The sequence below is a fragment of the Bos grunniens genome, chromosome 1 (assembly GCF_055505025.1).
Source record: "Bos grunniens cultivar Pamir isolate PY7600 chromosome 1, Bosgru_T2T1.0, whole genome shotgun sequence".
In the NCBI taxonomy this organism is placed as follows: Eukaryota; Metazoa; Chordata; class Mammalia; order Artiodactyla; family Bovidae; genus Bos; species Bos grunniens.
In genome coordinates this window covers 90280109-90300300 of record NC_141165.1, presented here as the reverse complement: position 1 = coordinate 90300300, position 20192 = coordinate 90280109, and the positions used below count along the sequence as shown (strand labels likewise).

At 39.3% G+C, this 20192-nt stretch overlaps 1 protein-coding gene across 4 annotated transcripts in view; it reads left to right on the top strand.

Annotated features, from left to right (window-relative positions):
* Nucleotides 1-20192, top strand: part of PARP14 (poly(ADP-ribose) polymerase family member 14) — a 55576-nt gene that overhangs the window by 23236 nt on the left and 12148 nt on the right. For 2 of the 4 annotated variants that reach the window (XM_086403076.1, XM_086403070.1), the window contains exons 9-15: nt 3077-3155; nt 5272-5421; nt 5709-5771; nt 6102-6269; nt 9855-10061; nt 13102-13701; nt 15168-15301. In XM_086403076.1, coding sequence (XP_086259202.1) covers nt 3077-3155; nt 5272-5421; nt 5709-5771; nt 6102-6269; nt 9855-10061; nt 13102-13701; nt 15168-15301 — 1401 coding nt within the window. Of the gene's footprint in view, nt 1-3076; nt 3156-5271; nt 5422-5708; nt 5772-6101; nt 6270-9854; nt 10062-13101; nt 13702-15167; nt 15302-18669; nt 18831-20192 lie in introns of all 4 variants that reach the window. The other 2 variants (XR_015164584.1, XR_015164585.1) reach the window with 2 other exon arrangements.

Sequence of the window (20192 nt, the reverse complement as noted above, 5' to 3'; positions counted from 1 at the left end):
TGACTTATTAAGAAAAATTTGAAACATATACAAAAATAGACAAAATATTTGGCTTCCCTTGTAGCTCAGTTGGTAAAGAATCTGCCTGCAATGCAGGAGACCTGGGTTCGATTCCTGGGTCAGGAAGATCCTCTGGAGAAGGAAATGGCAGCCCACTCCAGTATTCTTGCCTGGAAAATCCCATGGACAGAAGAGCCTGGCAGGCCACAGTCTGTGAGGTCGCAAGAGTCAGACATGACTTAGCGATTAAATTACTACTACTACTAGGCAAAGTAGTATAATGAAATCCCTTTATCCATATTCATCTTCATAATTAACAACTTATGGCCAGTATGTTTCATCTCTATCTCCATTTATTTCCTTTCCTTCCATATTATTTTTGAAGCGGATCCCATATATACGTTTTACCCATAATTGATTCAGTATTTGTTTTAGACATTAGGATTCTTTTTAAAAGTAACCTAACTACAATACTATTTCACACCTAAAAGAAATTGGCAATCATTCCTTTATTTCATCAATTATCAAGTCAATGTTCATATTTCCAACTATTTCATAAATATTTTATTTTGTTTTTATAGCTTGTTTGTTTGAATCAGAATTCAAATAAGGCCCCAGTATTGCAATGGAGTTGACATATCCCTTAAACCTCTTTAATCTATAGAATTTCCTTCCATATTAACATAGAAATTTTAATACATAATATAAAAGTACTGTGTGGTCCTACAAATAAAAGAATGTAAAAATAATATACAACTGAAGGACTCAGCACATCCCCATAGGAGTAAGATGGTTGGGGCCAGAAATACCAGAACCATCTTTGGTCATAGAGAGTTCATCAACCAGCTCACATTTGCTGAACGTCAGCTGTGAGTAAGCTGCTGGAATCAGCATTACGGGAGAACAAGAAGCATTTAATAAGAGGCCATTATTCTTGCCCTCCAAGTCCTTAGAGTCCAGGAGAGTAGATGATATTAAATGTTTGAAAAGTTCCATAACAGTGCAAGAAATAACAGATTAAGGCTAGCTATCTAAGAGATGTCCATATATCATTGGACCAACTGAATTTTTAGGTCATACTTTTTTTTCCTCTTTCTAGCTACTACCTTTAAATACTCTGGAAGCAAGCAAATCTAAATTCTAATCAGACAGCTAAACCCCCTGAGCAGTATATGTGGTCCATTTAGTTGGCCCATGTAACTACAGTCATTTCTAGTCAATAAATGCTTTTTGAACAGTCTCCCTATGACTTGCATTGTACAAAGTGGTATGGATTACACAATGGGTATGTAGCATGTACTGTCCCTCCTACAAATCATAATTACTTGGGGAGCTAAGATTTGTACACATAAAATGAACTAGAGAGATGAAATGCTGAGTTTTTGAATGAATGGCCAGGTTCATTGAAGGAAGTGAGTCCTATGACATGGATCTGAACCCTCAAAACTCACTATTTCTGTGCAATCTCAGCCCTTCATTATCTTTCCTAAAGATTCAAATTCTTCAAGTATTTGATAAAGGGGTTAGCCTAGACAGACACTGTTATTGCCATTGGAAATAGTATTGCTTTTCCATACATGGCTGTGACACTTTTTCTCTTAAGACTTGTAAAGAGAGTTAAGCTTTGGTTTTATTTGCCCCCAAATAAGCAAAACTTATTGAAATATTTATAGGTGGAGACTATAACAGAGGTTGCAAACAGAAGCCTGCGGTCTGAATGGAGCCTCTAGATATGCTTTATTTGGGCTGTTTTTTTTAAACAATTTGACTCTGTTGCTGGCATTTAAGAATCAAACATGTCATATTAAGCTCCAGATGTCCACTGTGACCTAAAAATTCAAGAATTCTGGCACATTGGACATGGATACGAGCCTGAACAATTTGCTGTGGTTGAATGGCAGCTACTCTCTAGTTCCCCAGAGTCAAACCAGTCCACCTTTCCTCCTGTCCACCTTTCCCCCTGTAGCTTACCTGCCTGGTGCTTGTAGTAGTCTTTAAGCCTGAGACCTTGGCTCTATAGTCACTTCTGTCTGGTCCTCTTCCCATTATTGTATAAGCCTTTTAGTCAAGATGTTACTTGTTCATTTCCAACAAAATTTCATGTTGCTTCTAATAAGGAGGAAGAAAGTGATGATATTGGTGTGTCACTACCAGGCAAAGAAATGGAATTCCAGCCTCCAACTCCCAAGAAACTACTCCCCTAGCGATTTCTCTCCTGGTACAAATAAGTTAAACACTGAAGTGTCTGGGTCCTTGTGATTGTCTTTCTCTTAACACTGTATTTTTGACAACAGCAAATATTTGGTTTTACTGATTATGAAAATAATACATCTTCATTGTAGAAACTGAATAAGAAATGCATAAATTCTTTTAGTTGTATTTCATTCCAGTCTTCTTTTATATATGTGGACTTTTAAATGTGGGACTATGTATTTTAATATCATCCTTTTTTCATTTAATAGTATAAAATAAGCTTTTCCCTGTTCTATTAACTATTCCTTAAAAATATGATTTAAAATGGCTGCCAAATACTCCAGCATGAAAGTAAAAGTGTTAGTTGTGTAGTCGTGTCTGCTCTTTGTGACCCCATGGACTGTAGCTTTCCAGGCTCCTCTGTGCATGGGATTTTCCAGGCAAGAATACTGGAGTGGGTTGGCATGCCCTTCTTCAGGTGATATTCCTGACCCAGGGATCGAACCTGTATCTTTCACATTGAGGGCAGATTCTTTACCATATGTGCCACCAGGGAAGGAAATACTACAGCATATGGGCATACAAAAATTTATTTAACCATTTTCCTGTTGGAGTTTTAAACTTTAGTTTTTTCTCAGTTGCAAACAGCATTGTAATCAGTATCCTTATATTTATATCTTTGTTCACATCTTTGATAATTTTCATAGTGTATATTTCTAAAAATAGAGTTTATGAGTTTTTGTAACTTAAAAATCTATAATGAAAATAAATAATACTTAGAGAATTGTTCTCTCATAAATGTGCATGTAGGATCAAAATGTCTGAATTAGATTGATTTATCTACTGAGAATCGTGGTGGTTAAAACTGTATTTGTATTTCTAGGCATTCTCAGATGAATTTGCCAGAAGAGCTAATGGAAATTTCATCAGTGACAAAGTTTCCAAGGCTGAAAGTACACAAGGTTCAGTAAAGCTTTTAAATAGAGGAATTATTTATAATTGCTAAATAACTATTCAGTGAGAAGTAAAACAGGATGATTTTTATGAAAAAGTCAATTTGTGATAAATAAAATATTAAATTATATTCCATATACCTAAGCATGCAAGACACTGGTCATATTTATGTGATCTGGGGTGAAAGAGTAGGCTGGCCAAATGTAATCTGTACAATCGGTTTTTAAGTGATGATGAGGCTACTAAGGATGATGTGATAAGTGTTTTCAAAAATAGATACACTTAAAGAAATAAAACCAACCAAATGCTTCTCCTCTGTCAAAGTTACTGTTGTATATTTGAGTTTATCCTGTTTGGAGTTTGCTGAAGCTTCTTAAATCTGAACATGTATGGCTTCCGTCAGACCTGGGAATTTTTCAGTCATTTCTTCGAATATATTTTTCTGCACTGGTCTCTCTCCTCTCCCTCTGGTGTTTCAGTAACACAAATGGTAAGCCTTCTGATAGTATTTCTGAAGATCTGTTCTTTTTTTTTTAATTTCCATCTTTTTTCTCTCTGTTCTTCAGATTGGATAACATTTATTAATCTGCCTTCAAATTCACTGATTTTTTTTTCTGTCTACTATACTATATATAGCCTATCCAGTGAACTTTTAATTTCAAACATTGTCTTTTAAGTTCTAAAATGTCCATTTGATTATTATTTTATAGTTTATATTTCTCTGTAGAGATCCCTATTTTTCCTTTCATTCCAGATTACTTTCATGCATTCAAATGTGTTTACTTTGCCCTCAGAGAGTTATAGTAGTTATAGTAGAGCCTTTAAAAACTGTCTGATTATTCCAACATCTGAGTCACTTTTAAGATTAGCATCTATATTGAGCGTCTTTATACTTGAGAATTGATCACATTTTCCTGGTTCGTTGGGTGACAAGCAAGTTTGGATTATAGAATGGGCATTTTAAACATTATGCTGTACGACTAGGGTCCTGTTAAAATCCTCTGGAAAATGGTCATTGTTTCCTTTGTTTGAGCAGGCAGCCAGTCAGTTAGCTTCCTTCTACAAGTTCTGCTTCACCTTATGTTTGGGCAGTGGTTAAGATCAATTCCATTCCTAAAGCCTTTGCTGTGCAGCTTGGGTCTACCCATGTGCGGTCATGCAGAGAACAGGGGGTCACCCTCTCCAGCTCACTGCCCCAGCATTCCCCTTACATTGTCTTGCAGAAGGCTATTCTCCAGGTCTTCTGGCCAGAAGGACAAGGTTCTGTCAGAGTTGAAGCTGCAAGTTCTGTTGCCTTATAATTTTGAGAGATCAGAGTTGCCCTTGGGCAAAGCAGAGGGAGTAGGGAGGGGACCTAACAAACAAAAAGCCAAGGATTTCTCGTATAGCACATAGACACTTTTCAGACCACAAGTCCCTTTTTTTTTTTTTTTCCTGATTCTTCTGGACAGGAATATAGAATCTCCCTCAGTTTTAGCTCCCCGTGGTGTCACTGTGGAGTTCTACATCCAGGGCACCTTATACAGGGTCTAGATTTAGAAAGGAAAAGTACGGGAAAAAATGAGGCTTCTCTGCTATTCTCTTCAGCTCACGGGGACCTATTTTCTTAGTCCTCTGGCCACAAGATAGACATTCTCTGAGAGTTTTGCTGCCTGTCTTCATTGTGTAGTTCTGTAATGAGGGCCATGCTTGGGTCAAGGCTGGGAGATAAAAGAGGAAAAATTACCAAACAAAATGGGAAGCACTAACGGCTGCTTCTTCCAATTCTGACTCCCTTCCCCAATTTGCCTGCTGTTGTGAATGTCTCAGTTCTCCGAGAGTGGCTTTTTGTGTGTGTCCCATGTTTTCACTTGTAATCAGTGGAGAAGAAAGGCTCAAGTTGACTGATTCACCTCGATCAGCAACTGAAGTCCACGTTCGATATATATTATATTTTATAATCCTTTGCCAGAAATAGACCATCAAGGCTCAGAGGCAGGGCCAAGTTAAATGCCAGAGATCACATAGAAGGGCAGAGAGAGAGAAAGAGAAGGTTGAGCGGGGCACAGGTGAGGACCATGAAACCTAAGTCATTCTTGCTATTGCTGACTTGTTACTGACTCCATTCTTTTTTTCCCTTGTCAGATTTCTATGGAACTATTTCTAACCCTGATTTAGGGGTGTATGAAATGAAGATTGGGCCCATCATTTTCCAGGTAGCCTCTGGAGATATCAGCAAAGAAGAGGCAGATGTGATCGTAAATTCAACATCAAAGTCATTTAATCTCAAAGCAGGTACTTGACTTACAGAATTTTGACTAGTGTAATAGTCACAGTAGAGCCCATGAAGTAGGGTTCCTATAGCCAAACTGGTTTCTACAACTCTGTCTTATTAATACTAATTAATAATTTTTAAATTGTTTTGACATGGTTTCTCATAATTGGGAACAGTTCTTTTATGAATTTTTCTTCTTTGTTATCAGAAATACCCTAGTTATAGGATTCCTTCGATGATGGTGAAAGCATTTAGTCTGTGAGGCAATCATTCTGATGTGTGTAAATATCTTGATTTTCTCATGCAGGGGTCTCCAAAGCAATTTTAGGAAGAGCTGGGAGAAATGTGGAAATAGAATGTTCTCGCCAAGGTAAGGCACAATGGTATTTTTTGATTCTAAGTTTTAAGTGGAAGATTGAATATGGGAGGCTGTGGAGGATGAGGAAAGTCGTGGGGTTGGGAAGACAACATATTGATCTGGAAATCATGCCTTTTACTGAAGAATTCCTGTTGCAGTGAATTAGAAATGAAAAGTAATCTCCCAGTTAATAAGAGAAGTGAGATTCATCAGAGCTAGTATTTCAGGAGTTTCTTATTCACAGAGAATACTTCATCTTCCAATTCAGACATTTTCCTTTTTAAACAATCAGAGAGTGGGTTCAGCCTCTAATTTTGTGTCTTTTTGTCTCATGTTTCCCAGCTCAACAGGGCCACAGTGATTATATAATTACTGAAGGTGGGGATTTGAAGTGCAAGAATATCATTCACGTCATTGGTGGAAATGATGTCAAGAGATCAGTCACCTGTGTTTTGCAAGAGTGTGAAAAACGCCATTACTCGTCTGTTTGCCTCCCGGCCATTGGGACAGGTTTGTGGCCTCTGGCTGTCAAGGCTGAATCCCAAGGCGACCACTCTCCCTGGGATTTGGTGCTGATGGTTAATGTACTTACCGCTGAGTCAGCATCAGTCAGTTTCCTCAACTCAGGGCAGCCCCTGAGGGAAGGAGCAAAGCCTGAGGGTAGTTTAAGTAAAAGAGAAAAATGAAGAAAAGTGAAGAGAGTATTGGCACAGTAGACATTTGCTTTCTAATATGGAAGGGAAGGGAGAGAAAAAGTCCGTTTCTCATTACTTTTATCCACTCTTTTCTCTTTTTCATCCCCTACACATGTCCCATTGTTTGTCTTCAACTTCCCCTCTACCCTTCTTCACTGAAACACCAGTGCGTGGACTTCTGCTTCCTCCAGACAGCATGGCCATCCCCTTCTCTTGCCTCCTCAACAAGGGGCTGGTCACGGGGCGTCTCGGCCTCTCAGTCAACAGAACTCGGTGGATTCTAATGAGTCAGAAAATCTAGGCCTTCCGCAGCCTGCCTGCCTCTTTGGAGTTTCTTGTTTTCCTCAAACTGTACAACAATTTTATGAGTCTTCTTTTATAAGGATGGTGCTTTGGGCTTATCATTTGTAAGGTGATGCTCTCTGAGCTGCTTCCCCAGGAATCTGAGTCATGTGCATGAATCAGGTACTCCTGCTTGGTCTCCCTTAAGGGAGCTGCTCAGGCTTGAAGTGGCTGGAGATGACTGGTCCCAGAGAGAGAAGGCACAGCACTGGGTTAAACGTCCCATTGCTCAGGAATCCAAGTTTGAGTGTCTCATACTGGCATTTTAGGCCCTCCAAAAGCTTAGCTTCATAAACCTAACCATCCTTGTTACTTTCAGGGCCTTCTTGTTATCCTCTATCCCATATTTTGATTTCTCTTATATTTTTCATTCTTCTTAATTTTCCCACATAGAATGTTATGTCTCTTTGGTTCTCTATATCTGAAAGTATGATTTATATACCCTTTATTCTTCCATTCTCTTTGTAGTATCATTCAGTCCTAGCAGATTGGCCAATGTATTATCTGGCTGTCCTGCTCTCTGTCATTTTTAATGGACACCCACTAATGACTCTCTAGTCTCTACCTCCAACTGCTTTTTCCTCTGAGCCCCAGTCTTGTGTTTCTGCCTTAACTTTAATTGTGCCAAGAAAGCAGGCAGCCTCAGAGTGGCACTACCTTCCCAAGGGAGTCCCTGAGTGGAGTCAGAGAAGAAATAAGGAAATGAGGCAGTTTTGGTTTTGTATAAATATTTCTGGGTTACTACAAACCTGTTGTATTTTCCACTGACCTGGTTGCATTGCTGGTCTGCACAAGTAAATCAAGGTTAGCAATTTCTTGCTCGTCTATTTTCCCTGTCACTATCCCCACCTGAGCAGGCCCTTAGACTAACAGATGGATGAGTTTGCTTCCCTAGTGCTGTTTATGAGTTGAGACTGTAATTGAGACGGTTGCTGGCAGTAAAGGAAGCCCTCTCCCTGTTCCTCACAGGCACCTGCTTGAGGGGAGAGAACGGGCACTCAGTGTTATCTGCAGGCATCTCAAGCTGAAAGCAAACTCTGAACTCCAGTTCATTGTCTTCTCCCCACACCTGCCCTTCCTCTTATAACCCCAAGCATGTTAAAAATATCACTTTCTATCTAGAATCTTTGATTCTACACTCTTCACCACTCCTGTGTGCATTAGCTTATTAATTAGTTTGATGACTAAGAAAAAGGTTCAGTTCAGAAGAGGCACCTGACCTATTATGAGACACAGACATGTTAGCAAACAACCACAGTGCAGTGTGACATGTGAAACACACATGAAGGATGTGGGTGGCAAAGGACAGGAGGCAAGTGTAAAGCCAGTTGGTCACTTGGCCCTGCTGACTTTAATTCTTGAATATTTCCTCAACCCTGATACCCAGCTCTTCATTCTGGCCTCTTCTCTTTGTTCAGCTCTTATCTTTTGCCTAAACCTTTACTTATAGACTCCACTTTAGAACTGGGCTCCCTGCTCCAGTGCTTCCTCCATTCACCACTCTATTCCTGGTTTAACTTTCTAAAAACCAGATCTGTTCCCCTGAACACATCAAATTCAACGTATCACACCCCTTATATTGTTCTATCTGGCATAGCCTTTCCCTCAGTTTCCCATACTTTACCTGTTGAACACCTATTTATCCCCACATGTCACATCCTCTGTGTCCAAAGTGCTTAGATTGTTGAGAGTGGATGAATGTATCTGAACACTACCATTTAGATCCTTCCAAATATCATGGAATAACTACAGCTTTACAATGAGAGTTTCTCTCTTCCTCTGATCATGTAATCAAAAAACCGTGCACAAACCCTCTAGGTTTGTTTTATATGGGAATTGTCTACATTACTACAGTTGTCTCCATAGCCAGGTCAGAGAGGGTTGCTCTCCTGTCTGCAATAATAGTGGGCACAATGAACAGGGATAATCCAAGTGGGCCTTTCATCTATCACACCAAGCGACCCAGGGGACTTTCACATTGCCTGCCTCCCTCCCTCAATATCGGAGAAGGCAATGGCACCCCACTCCAGTACTCTTGCCTGGAAAATCCCATGGACGGAGGAGCCTGGTAGGCTGCAGTCCATGGGGTTGCGAAGAGTCAGACATGACTGAGTGACTTCGCTTTCGCTTTTCACTTTCATGCATTGGAGAAGGAAATGACAACCCACTCCAGTGTTCTTGCCTGGAGAATCCCAGGGATGGGGGAGCCTGGTGGGCTGCTGTCTATGGGGTCGCACAGAGTCGGACACGACTGAAGCGACTTAGCAGCAGCAGCAGCAGCAGCTCTCTCAATATGATAGCTGCTATTCATATGGAACTGCTTCCCTGACTTTTCATGAGTCTTTTCAAGGAACTTTCATACTCTTATTTAGGCAGTAGGCTTGGGAAATCAAGATATGAAGCATGTTTAATATAGGAAAAGATCTTGCTCGGGTGGCAGCCTTGAACCTTGCAACTCAGCTAAAACTGCACTGACTGGAGGAGACAAAACTTCTTGGAGGCTCATGGATAATTTGTGTGCCAAGAATTACAGATTATAACAAATAGCTTATGGATTTAGGTGTCTTACAGAATTAGCTCATTTTAAATCAGGTACCCAAAGACATCTGAGAGAAAAGAATATATCCATAAAGTCAAGAAATGACTCAACAAAAAGTAATCATTGTTCTCTTTAAATAGCAGTATATGTCAACATACATTATCATCTTTTACTTTTTCTGGGTCTTTTAAGGACACTAGTGAGCCAAGAGAGGTTAACTGTGCTCTGTAACAGAGGGACACAGTGAGCTGGGATCAGCTGAATAGAGCAAATAAGAACATCAGACACCAAGTTATGTTTCATTGTTCATTGTTGGGCTGTTCCTGACGTCCTGGAACAAAAAGTCCCCATTGCATCCAGGACTTCAGGAGTGTTTACTGATGCCTTGTTAGTAAAGTCCATGGTGATGAGAGTTGAAGAGTGGGAATTTATTCTGAGAATTGGAATTCCTAATTTATTCTTCACTCTTTTCCAGTTGGGCCTTTTGCCCCTAATTATTTTTATTATTTGCCTTTCCAGGTAATGCCAAACAAGACCCAGATAAAGTTGCAGTAGCCATACTTGATGCCATTGAAGAATTTATTCAGAAAAGATTAGTCCAGTCTATGAAAAAAGTTAAAGTTGTTATCTTTCAGCCTCAAGTACTGGATGTGTTTCGTGCCAACATGACAAAAAGAGAAGGATATCAGGCTTCTTTCCAACAGTCTGTGATATCTAAAATTGCATGTGAGTTGTTCGTTTTTATGAAATACATGTTCCTAATATTGATGTTACATGAGAAACAGCTATCCTTTTTTGGTAGTTTATTAGCTTTCTTCCAGTTTTATGGAGATATAGTTGATATACATCTCTGTATAAGTTTAAGATATACAACATAATAGTTTGACTTATATTATTGTGAAATGATTACCATGATCAGTTTAGTTAGCATCCATCATCTCACACAGATACAATAAAAAGAGAAAACGAAGAAGAAAAGAAGAATTTTTTTTCTTGTGACAAGAACTCTTAGAATTTACTTTCTTAACAGCTTTCATATACAGCATATAGTAGTGTTAACTGCAGTCATTAAAGAAGGTTTTTGGACCCAATTCCAATGTATGTGTGGAGGCTTTCCTATAGCCACAAGCAATTCTCAGACCCCAGCAGGGTGTCTGAGGATTCAACTTGGTTTTGACATCATCTACTCAGAGATGGAATCAGATTCCACAGGCAAAGGGCTCTCAGTGTAACAAGATGGCCCTCCACTTTCAATGCCAGTCACAAGCCAAATACTGTATATTTGGGAAAAATATTTGGCCATTCAGATGACCAAATATATTTTTTCTGATAAATCACAATATCATAGTCATCATTCTGTATATTACATTCCTGGTACTTATTTACCTTGTAATTGGAAGTTTGTATCTTTTGACTACCTTTCTCTAGTCGCCTTCAACCCTTGCCCTTTTCAAATTCCTCATTATCAGTTTGTCTCTCTCTGTCTGATTTGAAATTAGCTAATCTTTAATGAACTATCACAGAGAAATTAAGAAAACCTCATTTATAATTGCATCAAAGAGAATAAAATCCCAGAAATAAATTTAACCAAGGAGGTAAAAAACTTATACTGTGGAAACTATAAAATGTTGATGAAAGAAACAAAAAAGATATAAATAAATGGAAATATAGTTTATGCTCATGGATTGGAAGGATTAATATTGTTAAAATAGCCATTCTGCTTAATACAGACTGCAGATTCAATGCAATGCCTATCAAAATCCCAATGGCATTTTTCACAGAAGGTAGAATAAACAATTTTAAAATCTGCATGGAACCACAAAAGATCCCAAATAGCCAAAGCAATCTTGATGAAGAAGAACAAAGCTAGAAACATTATACTTTTTGATTTCAAACTATATTACAAAGATACAATAATCAACAGTTTGGTACTGATAAAAATAGACACAGAGATTAATAGAGACCAACACGATAGAGAGCCCAGAAATAAACCCATGCACATATGTTTAATTAATTTACAACATGGGAGCCAAGAATATACAGTAGGGAAAGGATAGTCCCATCAATAAACAGTGTTGAGTGCTTGCTTCAGAAGCCTATGAACTGGACAGCCACATGCAAAAGAATGAAACTCGACCACTATCTTACACTGGACACAAAAATCAAATCAAAACAGATTAAAGACTTGAACATAAGACTTGAAACTATAAACTCCTAGAAGAAAACATATAGGTAAGCTCCTTGACATTGGTCTTAGCAATGATTTCTTTTTAGATTTGACACTAAAATTACAAATAGCAAAAGCAAAAATGAGTAAGTGTAACGACATCAAACTAAAAAGCTTCTGCACAGCAAAGGAATTCATCAACAAAATGAAAAGGCAACCCATTGAACGGGAGAAAATGTTTGCAAATTGTATATCTGGTAAGGTGTTAACATCCAAAATATATAAAGAACTCATTCAACTCAATAGAAAAAAAAAAAAGCAAACAATCTGATTTTAAGACAGAGTATCTAAATAGACATTTTTCAAAAAAGATATACAAATGGCCAATAGGTATATGGAAAAGTGCTCAACATTATTAGTCATCAGGGAAATATAAGTCAAAATCATAATGAGTGACCACCTCACATGAGGAACAGCTACTGGCAAAAGACCAGGGATTTCCGTGGTGGTCCAGTGAAATTAAAAGTCTGCTCTTCCACTGCAGGGGGCACAGGTTTCATCCCTGGCTGGGGAACTAAGATCCCACATACCATGTGGCATGGCAAAAAAGAAAAAAAGGATTAAAGGCTCAAATGTTAAGACCTGCCCATAAAACTTCTAGAAGAAAACACAGGGGAAAATAAATGATAAAAAAAAAAAGACAAGAAATAACAATTGTTGGTGAGGATGTGGAGAAAAGGGAAAACTTGTGCTCTTTTGGTAGGAATGTAAATTGGTACAGCCACTGTGGAACACAGTATGGAGGTTCCTCAAAAGATTAAAAATACAAATACCATATGATCTAGCAATTCTATTTCAGGGTATTTATCTGAAGGAAATGAAATCACTTCCTTGAATCCATGTTCATTGCACCATTGTTTTCAGTAGCCACAACATGGAATCTTTGAAAGCTGGATTATAAAGAAGATGTTATATATGTATTTCATTAAATATATATGTAATGAAATATTACTCATCCTGTCCCTATTTGAAAGCTAGGCTTTTCCCACCTTCAAAGTAGCTTTTAAGACACCAGTACTCTCAAGAGGGAGGGGAGAGGTATATATATGTACATATATATATAATGCAATATTATATATAAAATAAAATATTATATATAATGAAATATTATATATATAATGAAATATTACTCAGCCATAAACAAGAAGGAAATCCTGCCGCTTGCAACAACATGGTTGGACCTTGAGGACATTATGATAAGTGAAATAAGACAGAGAAAGACAAATACTCAATGATAGCCCTTATATGTGGAATCTTTTAAAAAAATACTGAACTCATAGAAGACAGACTGATGATTGCCAGAGGTAGGGTTGGTGGTCATGGTGGGCAGAGGGGAATGAGAGGTGGGTGAAATGGGTAAAATTGGTCAAAAGAGTAAAAACATCCAGTTATAAGATGAGCAAGTCCTGGGAAGGTGATGTACAGCATGGTGACAAAGAAAGAAAGAAAGTAAAAGAGAGAGAGGGAGGGAGAAGGAAAGGAAGGAAGGAAGAGAGAAAGAAAGAGAAATAGCTAATCTTCTTTTCTTTTCTTTTTTAGCATTTTTGGGCTTCTCGAGTAAATCTCCCAAAAAACAGACTCTGGTTTTAGAAAAGAAAACAGAATTAGCAGTTTTTCAGGTGTGTGGTAGAAATGTAAAAAATGTGGAAAATGCTCTCTTGTGGATACAGGACCTCATTCAAAAGGAACAGTGTCCCTACAGCAGTGAAGATGAATGTATCAAAAACTTTGATGTAAATGAATATAAAGAATTGAATGAGCTTCAGAAGAAGCTAAATATTTCCATTTCCTTGAACCGTGAAAGACCTTTGATTGAGGTCTCTGGAATTACCAAAGATGTGATACAGGCTAGAAACGCAATTGAGGACATGATCAAGAGAGTTAGATTGTCCAAAGAACAGGAATCTCTGGCAGATCGTACCAGTGATTTTGTAGAATGGCAATATGAGGACTATAATAATATATTTCATAGTTTTGACAAAATAACCAACATGCAATTGGAGGATGCAAAGAAACAAAAGAGAAAGACAATTGATGTCAAAATCAATAATCAGAGCTACACAGTGGACTTGAAGACATACATTGCTACAGATGCAAAAGGAAACAGCTTATCTGTTCAGCGCCATACAAAATCTGAAGGTGACTCAAACTTTCATGCTTGCTGTCCATTACTTTATGCCTGTGTTGTGTGTTGTACATACATCAGAATGTTGTTCAAGTAGATAAAATCCAAGTAACCCTCATGGAAGAAAATAGAAAACTTGGTCTCTGGGTTGAAGGAGCTTACACTTCGGCCAGGAAAATACAGCATGGGTGCACCCAACAGCTGATCATCATTATCTTCATGGTAGCAATAGTCAAAGGTTGCATTTGTTCTTATCTCTGCGGTTTATAAGCTTCCCTGAGTCAGTTTTGCTGGCGGGGGTTGGGGGTAATGGCTGCTTCAGTCAGGAAAGGAGATGCCATGGGCTGTAAAGTAGCCTAAGGCTTTCTAGAACAAAAGGAAAACAGAGAGTGGGCCCTTGGAGTCTGTGACTAATGACTGAGTGCATGGGGAGCCTGTAGGGTCTCCCAGAAGTCACTTTCTCCCCTGCCTGAGGATAAGAATCCTTGACACAAACATCAGGAAGCAGCCTTCAAGGTTCCCGAGAAGGGAAAGCTCGTCTTGTGTAGACAGCTATTCCTGCCTTTGAACCACAAAAATCCCCCACTGAAAACTACTAAATGGCTTTCAGTACATTGGGAGATCAATGTGACAGATTCCTCAGACTCTGAGCAACCCTGGGGAAATGACAAGTACAGCAGTCAGTTTGGCAGAAGGGGAGACAGAGCTGCCCCCCGCCAGCCTGCCACAAAGCTAAACCTGCCACCCACCCACCTCTTAAGGGTGCTGCGAGGAATATTGGGAGAATGGATCTGAAGGATGTGGTAGTGGTGTTGAGTTCTGGCAAAGAGCCATGCATTTGTAAGCAAAACATTAATGACTATTTATTGCAAACATTGTAGGAAAATTGTTTATATTGCAAAATTATTAAATTCTGACTGATTAGAGACTGAGCAGAATATGTGGCTGAGTTATACTACACCAAGAGTTCTCAAATCTGAGCATGATCAAACCTGTAGGATGCAGGTTCTACCCTCAGATTTTGATTCAGTAGATCTGTGAGAGCGTTTTGTTTGTCTGTCTTTGTTGTTGCTTTTGGCTGCGCTGGGTCTTCATTGAGGTGAGGGGGCTCTTTGTTACAATTCGTGGGCTTAGTTGCTCTGCAGCATGTGGGCTTTTAGTTCCCTGACCAGGGACTGAACCCGTGTACCCTGGCATTAGAAGATGAAGTCTTATTCAGTGGACCACCGAGTAAGTCTCTGTGAGGGTTTTTTTTTTTTTTTTAAAACAAGCATTATAGTTGGTTCTGATTTGGGTTATCTGTGGCTCACATTTTGGAAACCTTTTTCTAGAAAGATAAGAGGCTTCTTGTACACTTCAAATTAGGAGATTGTAAAACAAGAGCACAAATGTAGTCAGTTTTTCAAAGCATACCAGGAATATGGACTACGTAGATGAGGCTTCTCAGGTGCAAGGGAGTTTTCAAATGTCTGTTTTGCAGTTGAGCTGCCCCCATACTGGAGTGATATGAAGCAGCAGAAAGTCTGTGTGGTTGAGCTACAGCCTGATCATCCAGAATACAGAACTGTGGCGAGCAAGTTTCAAGAGACCTGTGCACACTTCAAAATAGAGAGGGTAAGCCTTCTGCGGACATGGGGATTCTCCGTGGTAGAAAAAGGGCTCTCATGGTCCTGGATAAATACATTTTCATTCTCATTTGTTTTATCCCAAATTAGAATATTTTATGGTAATTAGGTTTTAAATTCTAGATCCTACTCCTGTCACTATGATTACTGAGTCATTGAGCTTCTTGTGTTATTACAGTATCATATTAGATTATAATACAATATTATAACACTATATATTTACTTTGTGAAGCAAGCTAACAAAAATGCCTAAATATGGCTCCTGAGTTGGAGTGGATAACTAGCAAGCATGACAGAGAGACACAGGGAAGCTCCTCAGATCAGGGTTGTATGCTTCTGCACCACCACTCACAGGTCAGCAGTGCCCTCTTCCTTGATAATCCAGTGGTGCCTTCCTTGTTCATTTCCTTTATTTTGGCATCTTCTGCTTTTAAATAGTTTAAAAAGTTTGCTTTTTGAAATTATTTTCTCCTTGGATTTGTACGGCAATATTATTTAGATGCTTTCCTCTCCTTCTTTTAACTAATTTTCCTTTCATTATCTCTGGTATGTGTTTCTCCTCTAAACCCCTAATCCTAGCTTACTCACAGATTTATATGTTGGTATCCTGTCTCTGCTGGAGAAGGGAATGGCAACCCACTTCAGTAGTCTTGCCTGGGAGATTCCATGGACAGAGGAGCCTGGCAGGTACAGTCCATGGGGTTGCAAGAGTTGCCCATGACTGAGCAACTAAACCAGCACCACCATTCTGTCTCCACGCTTTACCAAGGATTGTTTTTACTCTTCTCACCTGCAGCTATTATTTCAGTGTTGATAGTTCTCAAATCAGCATCACCAATCTAGATCTTTGACTCAAGCCCTGGAACACACCAGTGGCCTAAAAAATATCTCCGCTTGAATATCTGTCTGCTAACTCAATCTCCCTAAAGCTTATCTCATCATTTCCCCTTCCTTCCCACTTTCTGTCCTTGATTCCATCACTTTCTGAGGAAAGCTAGAGATCTTTGAGTACCTTCCTTTCATCCATAATAACAAGTCTTTCAATAAGGCCTATATTTTCTTTCTCTGCAAATTTTCTCTTATTCTCTTTTTGCACTGCCACCACTCTGTTATTCATGTACTTAAGTGATGATAATAATAATTCAAAAAAGATTTGAAGTGTCCTACAAAGCTGTCCTTCAAATAACATAAATAAATGAAGAAAATGGACAAAAAAAGAGGGTAGGGAAATTAGTTTCCTGATACTGTTAGTACCGTTAGTTTACAAAAATACATAACATGTATTTTATCAGGTCCTAGATAGTTACTCGGAGAAGGCAGTGGCACCCCACTCCAGTACTTTTGCCTGGAAAATCCCATGGATGGAGGAGCCTGGTATGCTGCAGTCCATGGGGTCGCTAGAGTCAGACACAACTGGGTTCACTTTCACTTTTCACTTTCATGCATTGGAGAAGGAAATGGCAACCCACTCCAGTGTTCTTGCCTGGAAAATCCCAGGGATGGGGAAGCCTGGTGGGCTGCCGTCTATGGGGTCACACAGAGTCAGACACGACTGAAGCGACTTAGCAGCAGATAGTTACTAGAAGAGGCCCTCGAATTCATTCTTGTGCTTCCTAGTTGACAATGCATAGAAGTAAACGCTCAACTTTAAGTTTTATAATGTCTATAAATCAAAGAGCAAGCATTTGATTAAGAGACTTAATGCTTCACAATACTGAGACTGACTCCTGAGAGAGTTCTCCTGTGAATAAGTACTAGAGAATATCTTCATAGTCATACTCACAATGAATTCAATATCAAAGTTTGTGCCAGTGTATTTTGTTTTAGTCTCTCAATACAGGAAGGAGAGGAATAGGTGAGAGAGATTAAGAGGTACAAACTTCCAGTTGCACAGTAGTGGAGTCACAGGTATGAAGTGTGCAGTGTGGAGAATATAGTCAGTAATTATGTCACATCCTTGTATGATGACTGATTGTAGCTGCACTTATTATGGTGATCATTTTGAAATACATGGAAGTATTGAATCACTATGTTATATAATAGGAACTAGCATGGTGTTGTAGGTCAATTATACTGCAAAAGTAAACAGACTTATCATAGAGAAAGAGGTTGCCAGAGGCAGGGGGTACCAGGAGAGGGAATGGGTTGAAAGGTAGGCAAAAGGTACAAACTTGTGGTTATAAGATAAAGGAGTCCTGGGGATGTCATGTACAACATGATAAATATAATTAACACTGCTTTCACACACTATGTCATGTGTGATAGTTGTTGGGAGAGTAGATCCTAGAGTTCTCATCACAAGGAAAAAAATTGTTTCTATTTCATTAATTTTATATCTTTATGAAATGACAGGTGTTCACTGGAATTGTGGTGGTTGTTTCATGATATATTTAAGTCAAATCTCTATGCTGTACACCTTAAACTTATACAGTGCTATATGCATGAAAACTATATCTCGATAAAACTGGAAGAAAAAATAAGCTTGCCAGATAGATAGATAGATCCCTCTATATAAACCTGTTGAGCAGAACAATTCTATGTGGTACCAAGAAAACATAATTCAAGTACACAGCTCAGTGATGATCTGGTTCTGGGAGAAGTTTCATTCAAAATACCAATTACAGTCCTCTGGGGGTCGGGCTCTGGCACAAAAGTGATGAGATGCCAATTCTGGATTGAGCAGGATTACCCAGGTGACCGGAAATGTTTGCAGCAGGCCCTGAAGGCTTACCATGTGTTGACAGACCTTCACTAGAGAAATGACTTCACTCTTTTGTAGTGGAACCCTTTTCTCAAATAAAATCTTTAAAAATATATATATTTATTATTTATTTTTGGCTGTGCTGGGTCTTCGTTGCTGCAAGTCTTCTCTCCTTGCGACGAGTGGGGGCAACGCTCTAGTTGCAGCGTGCTGGCTTCTTGCTGCAGTGTCTTCTCTTGCTGAGGGGCACAGGCTCTAGGCGCACGGGCTTCAGTAGGTGTGGTGCACGGGCTCGTAGTTGCAGCTCATGGTCTCTGGAGTTCTGGCTCAGTACTTGTGGCACATGGGCTTTGTTGCCCCACGTATGTGGGAACCTCCTGGACCAGGGATCAAACCCAAGTCCCCTGCATTGGCAGGCGGATTCTTAACTTACTGGACCGCCAGGGAAACCCTCAAGTAAAATCTTATGTGAAATCTTGGTCTATGACACCAGTAAAAGCAAAGCTTTAGATTGTACCTAAAAAGCACCTCTGTGGAGGTATCTGTAGTACAAAAACACTAACATGAAAAATGGGTGGTCTGTCATCCTCCATGACTGTCATGTCCTGTGACTAAGATTTGTAACATTTGCTTTCTTCCCCCTTGCCGGGGTCCAGCCCCGGTGGATCCAGGGAATTCGAAGCGGGGACGGCGTCGGCGAGGATCAGGAAACAACTGCTTAATTAAACATTAATTAAGGATATAAAGAGTAATAGAATAAGGATAGCTCAGTGAGGAAATTCAGTGGAGAAAAGAGGCTGAATAATTCAGCCAGAAGGTAAGAGAAAGAATGACATGGTGAGACCAAGTTTCGGTGAACAAGGCCCGCACTTTATTTTCCAAAGTAGTTTTTATACCTTAAGTTATGCATAGAGGATAATGGGGGAAGGGGTAGAGTCATGCAGTAAGCCAGGCTTTCTTCCTGCAAACTTATCATATGCAAAAGTTTAGGTGATTTGCATCATCTTCTGGCCCAGAGGCCTGTTAACATTTTAAGAAACTTATTTTTCTCTAAAGGTGATTATTCTAAAGTCAGGCGCCAGCCTCCAAAAAGCATTAGATAAAGTTGCATTCCTACAGAGCAAAGGTGTGGTGGGCTATAACAAGAAAAAGAATTAACTCAAGGGTCCCAGGTTACAAACATTAAAGCTACTATTTACACCAATTATATTAATCAATACACTGCCAGGGACACAGCAGGTAAGGGATATGGAGACTTAGCAGCAAACATTGGCCCAACAAGTGAAAATCCCTTCACCAATACAATTTCTAATCAATCTTTTAACTGCTCAAAGGAATCTGTATTTAGACAGTTTAGAACATCTCCTGCCTCTCACAGTTTGGAGGCTCTGAGCAATCACATGTGGCCGGAAAAACCTATTCAGGCAGGCTAGAGGACTTCCAAGGGAGTTTGTAGGTTGAAACACTGTCACACCCAGGAATTATTAACTGGAGCTGTAAGCTAACTCTTTTTTCAGAGAGAGGTAGTGGGGGACAGCCCCCCGTAAAGTCAGAGGTGTAGGTGAAAGCACAAAGCAGAAAGTAGGCAGACTCTGGTTTTGGGGGTAGATTGCTCGAGAATTTCCAGGGAGACTCCTGAGGCTTGATCCTGCCTTTGCGTATGCCAAGCCTCCTTCCTCACGACCTTTGCCAGGGGCGGAGCTCGCTCCCTGCACCCCCTTGCTGTTTTTCCTGAAACAACTGAAAGTAAGTTGCAGATACCATGATACTCCTAAATATTTTAGCACATGTCTTGTAAGAATAAAGGCATTCTCCTAAATAGCACAAATATCATTATCCCATGTAAGAAAGTTTGCATTTTTATTTAATAATATCCAATAGAGAGTCAATATTCAAATTTCCCCAATCAAAACAGCTTTCTTAGAATGTCCCCTCAACCCCTGCCTCCATCTGGATTCACACATTGTACCTGGTCATTATATTAATCTCTCCCTCATCTCTTCTGATCTAGAACAGTACTCCTGCATTTTTAAACATTATTTTTCATGATACTGAAACTTTAGAAGAGTTTAAGCTAGTTGTTTTATAGAATATTCCACATTCTGACTCTATCTTGCCTAGATTCTTTAAGAATCCATGCAGTTTTCTTATAGATTCTAATTTGTTTGATTCCTCATGG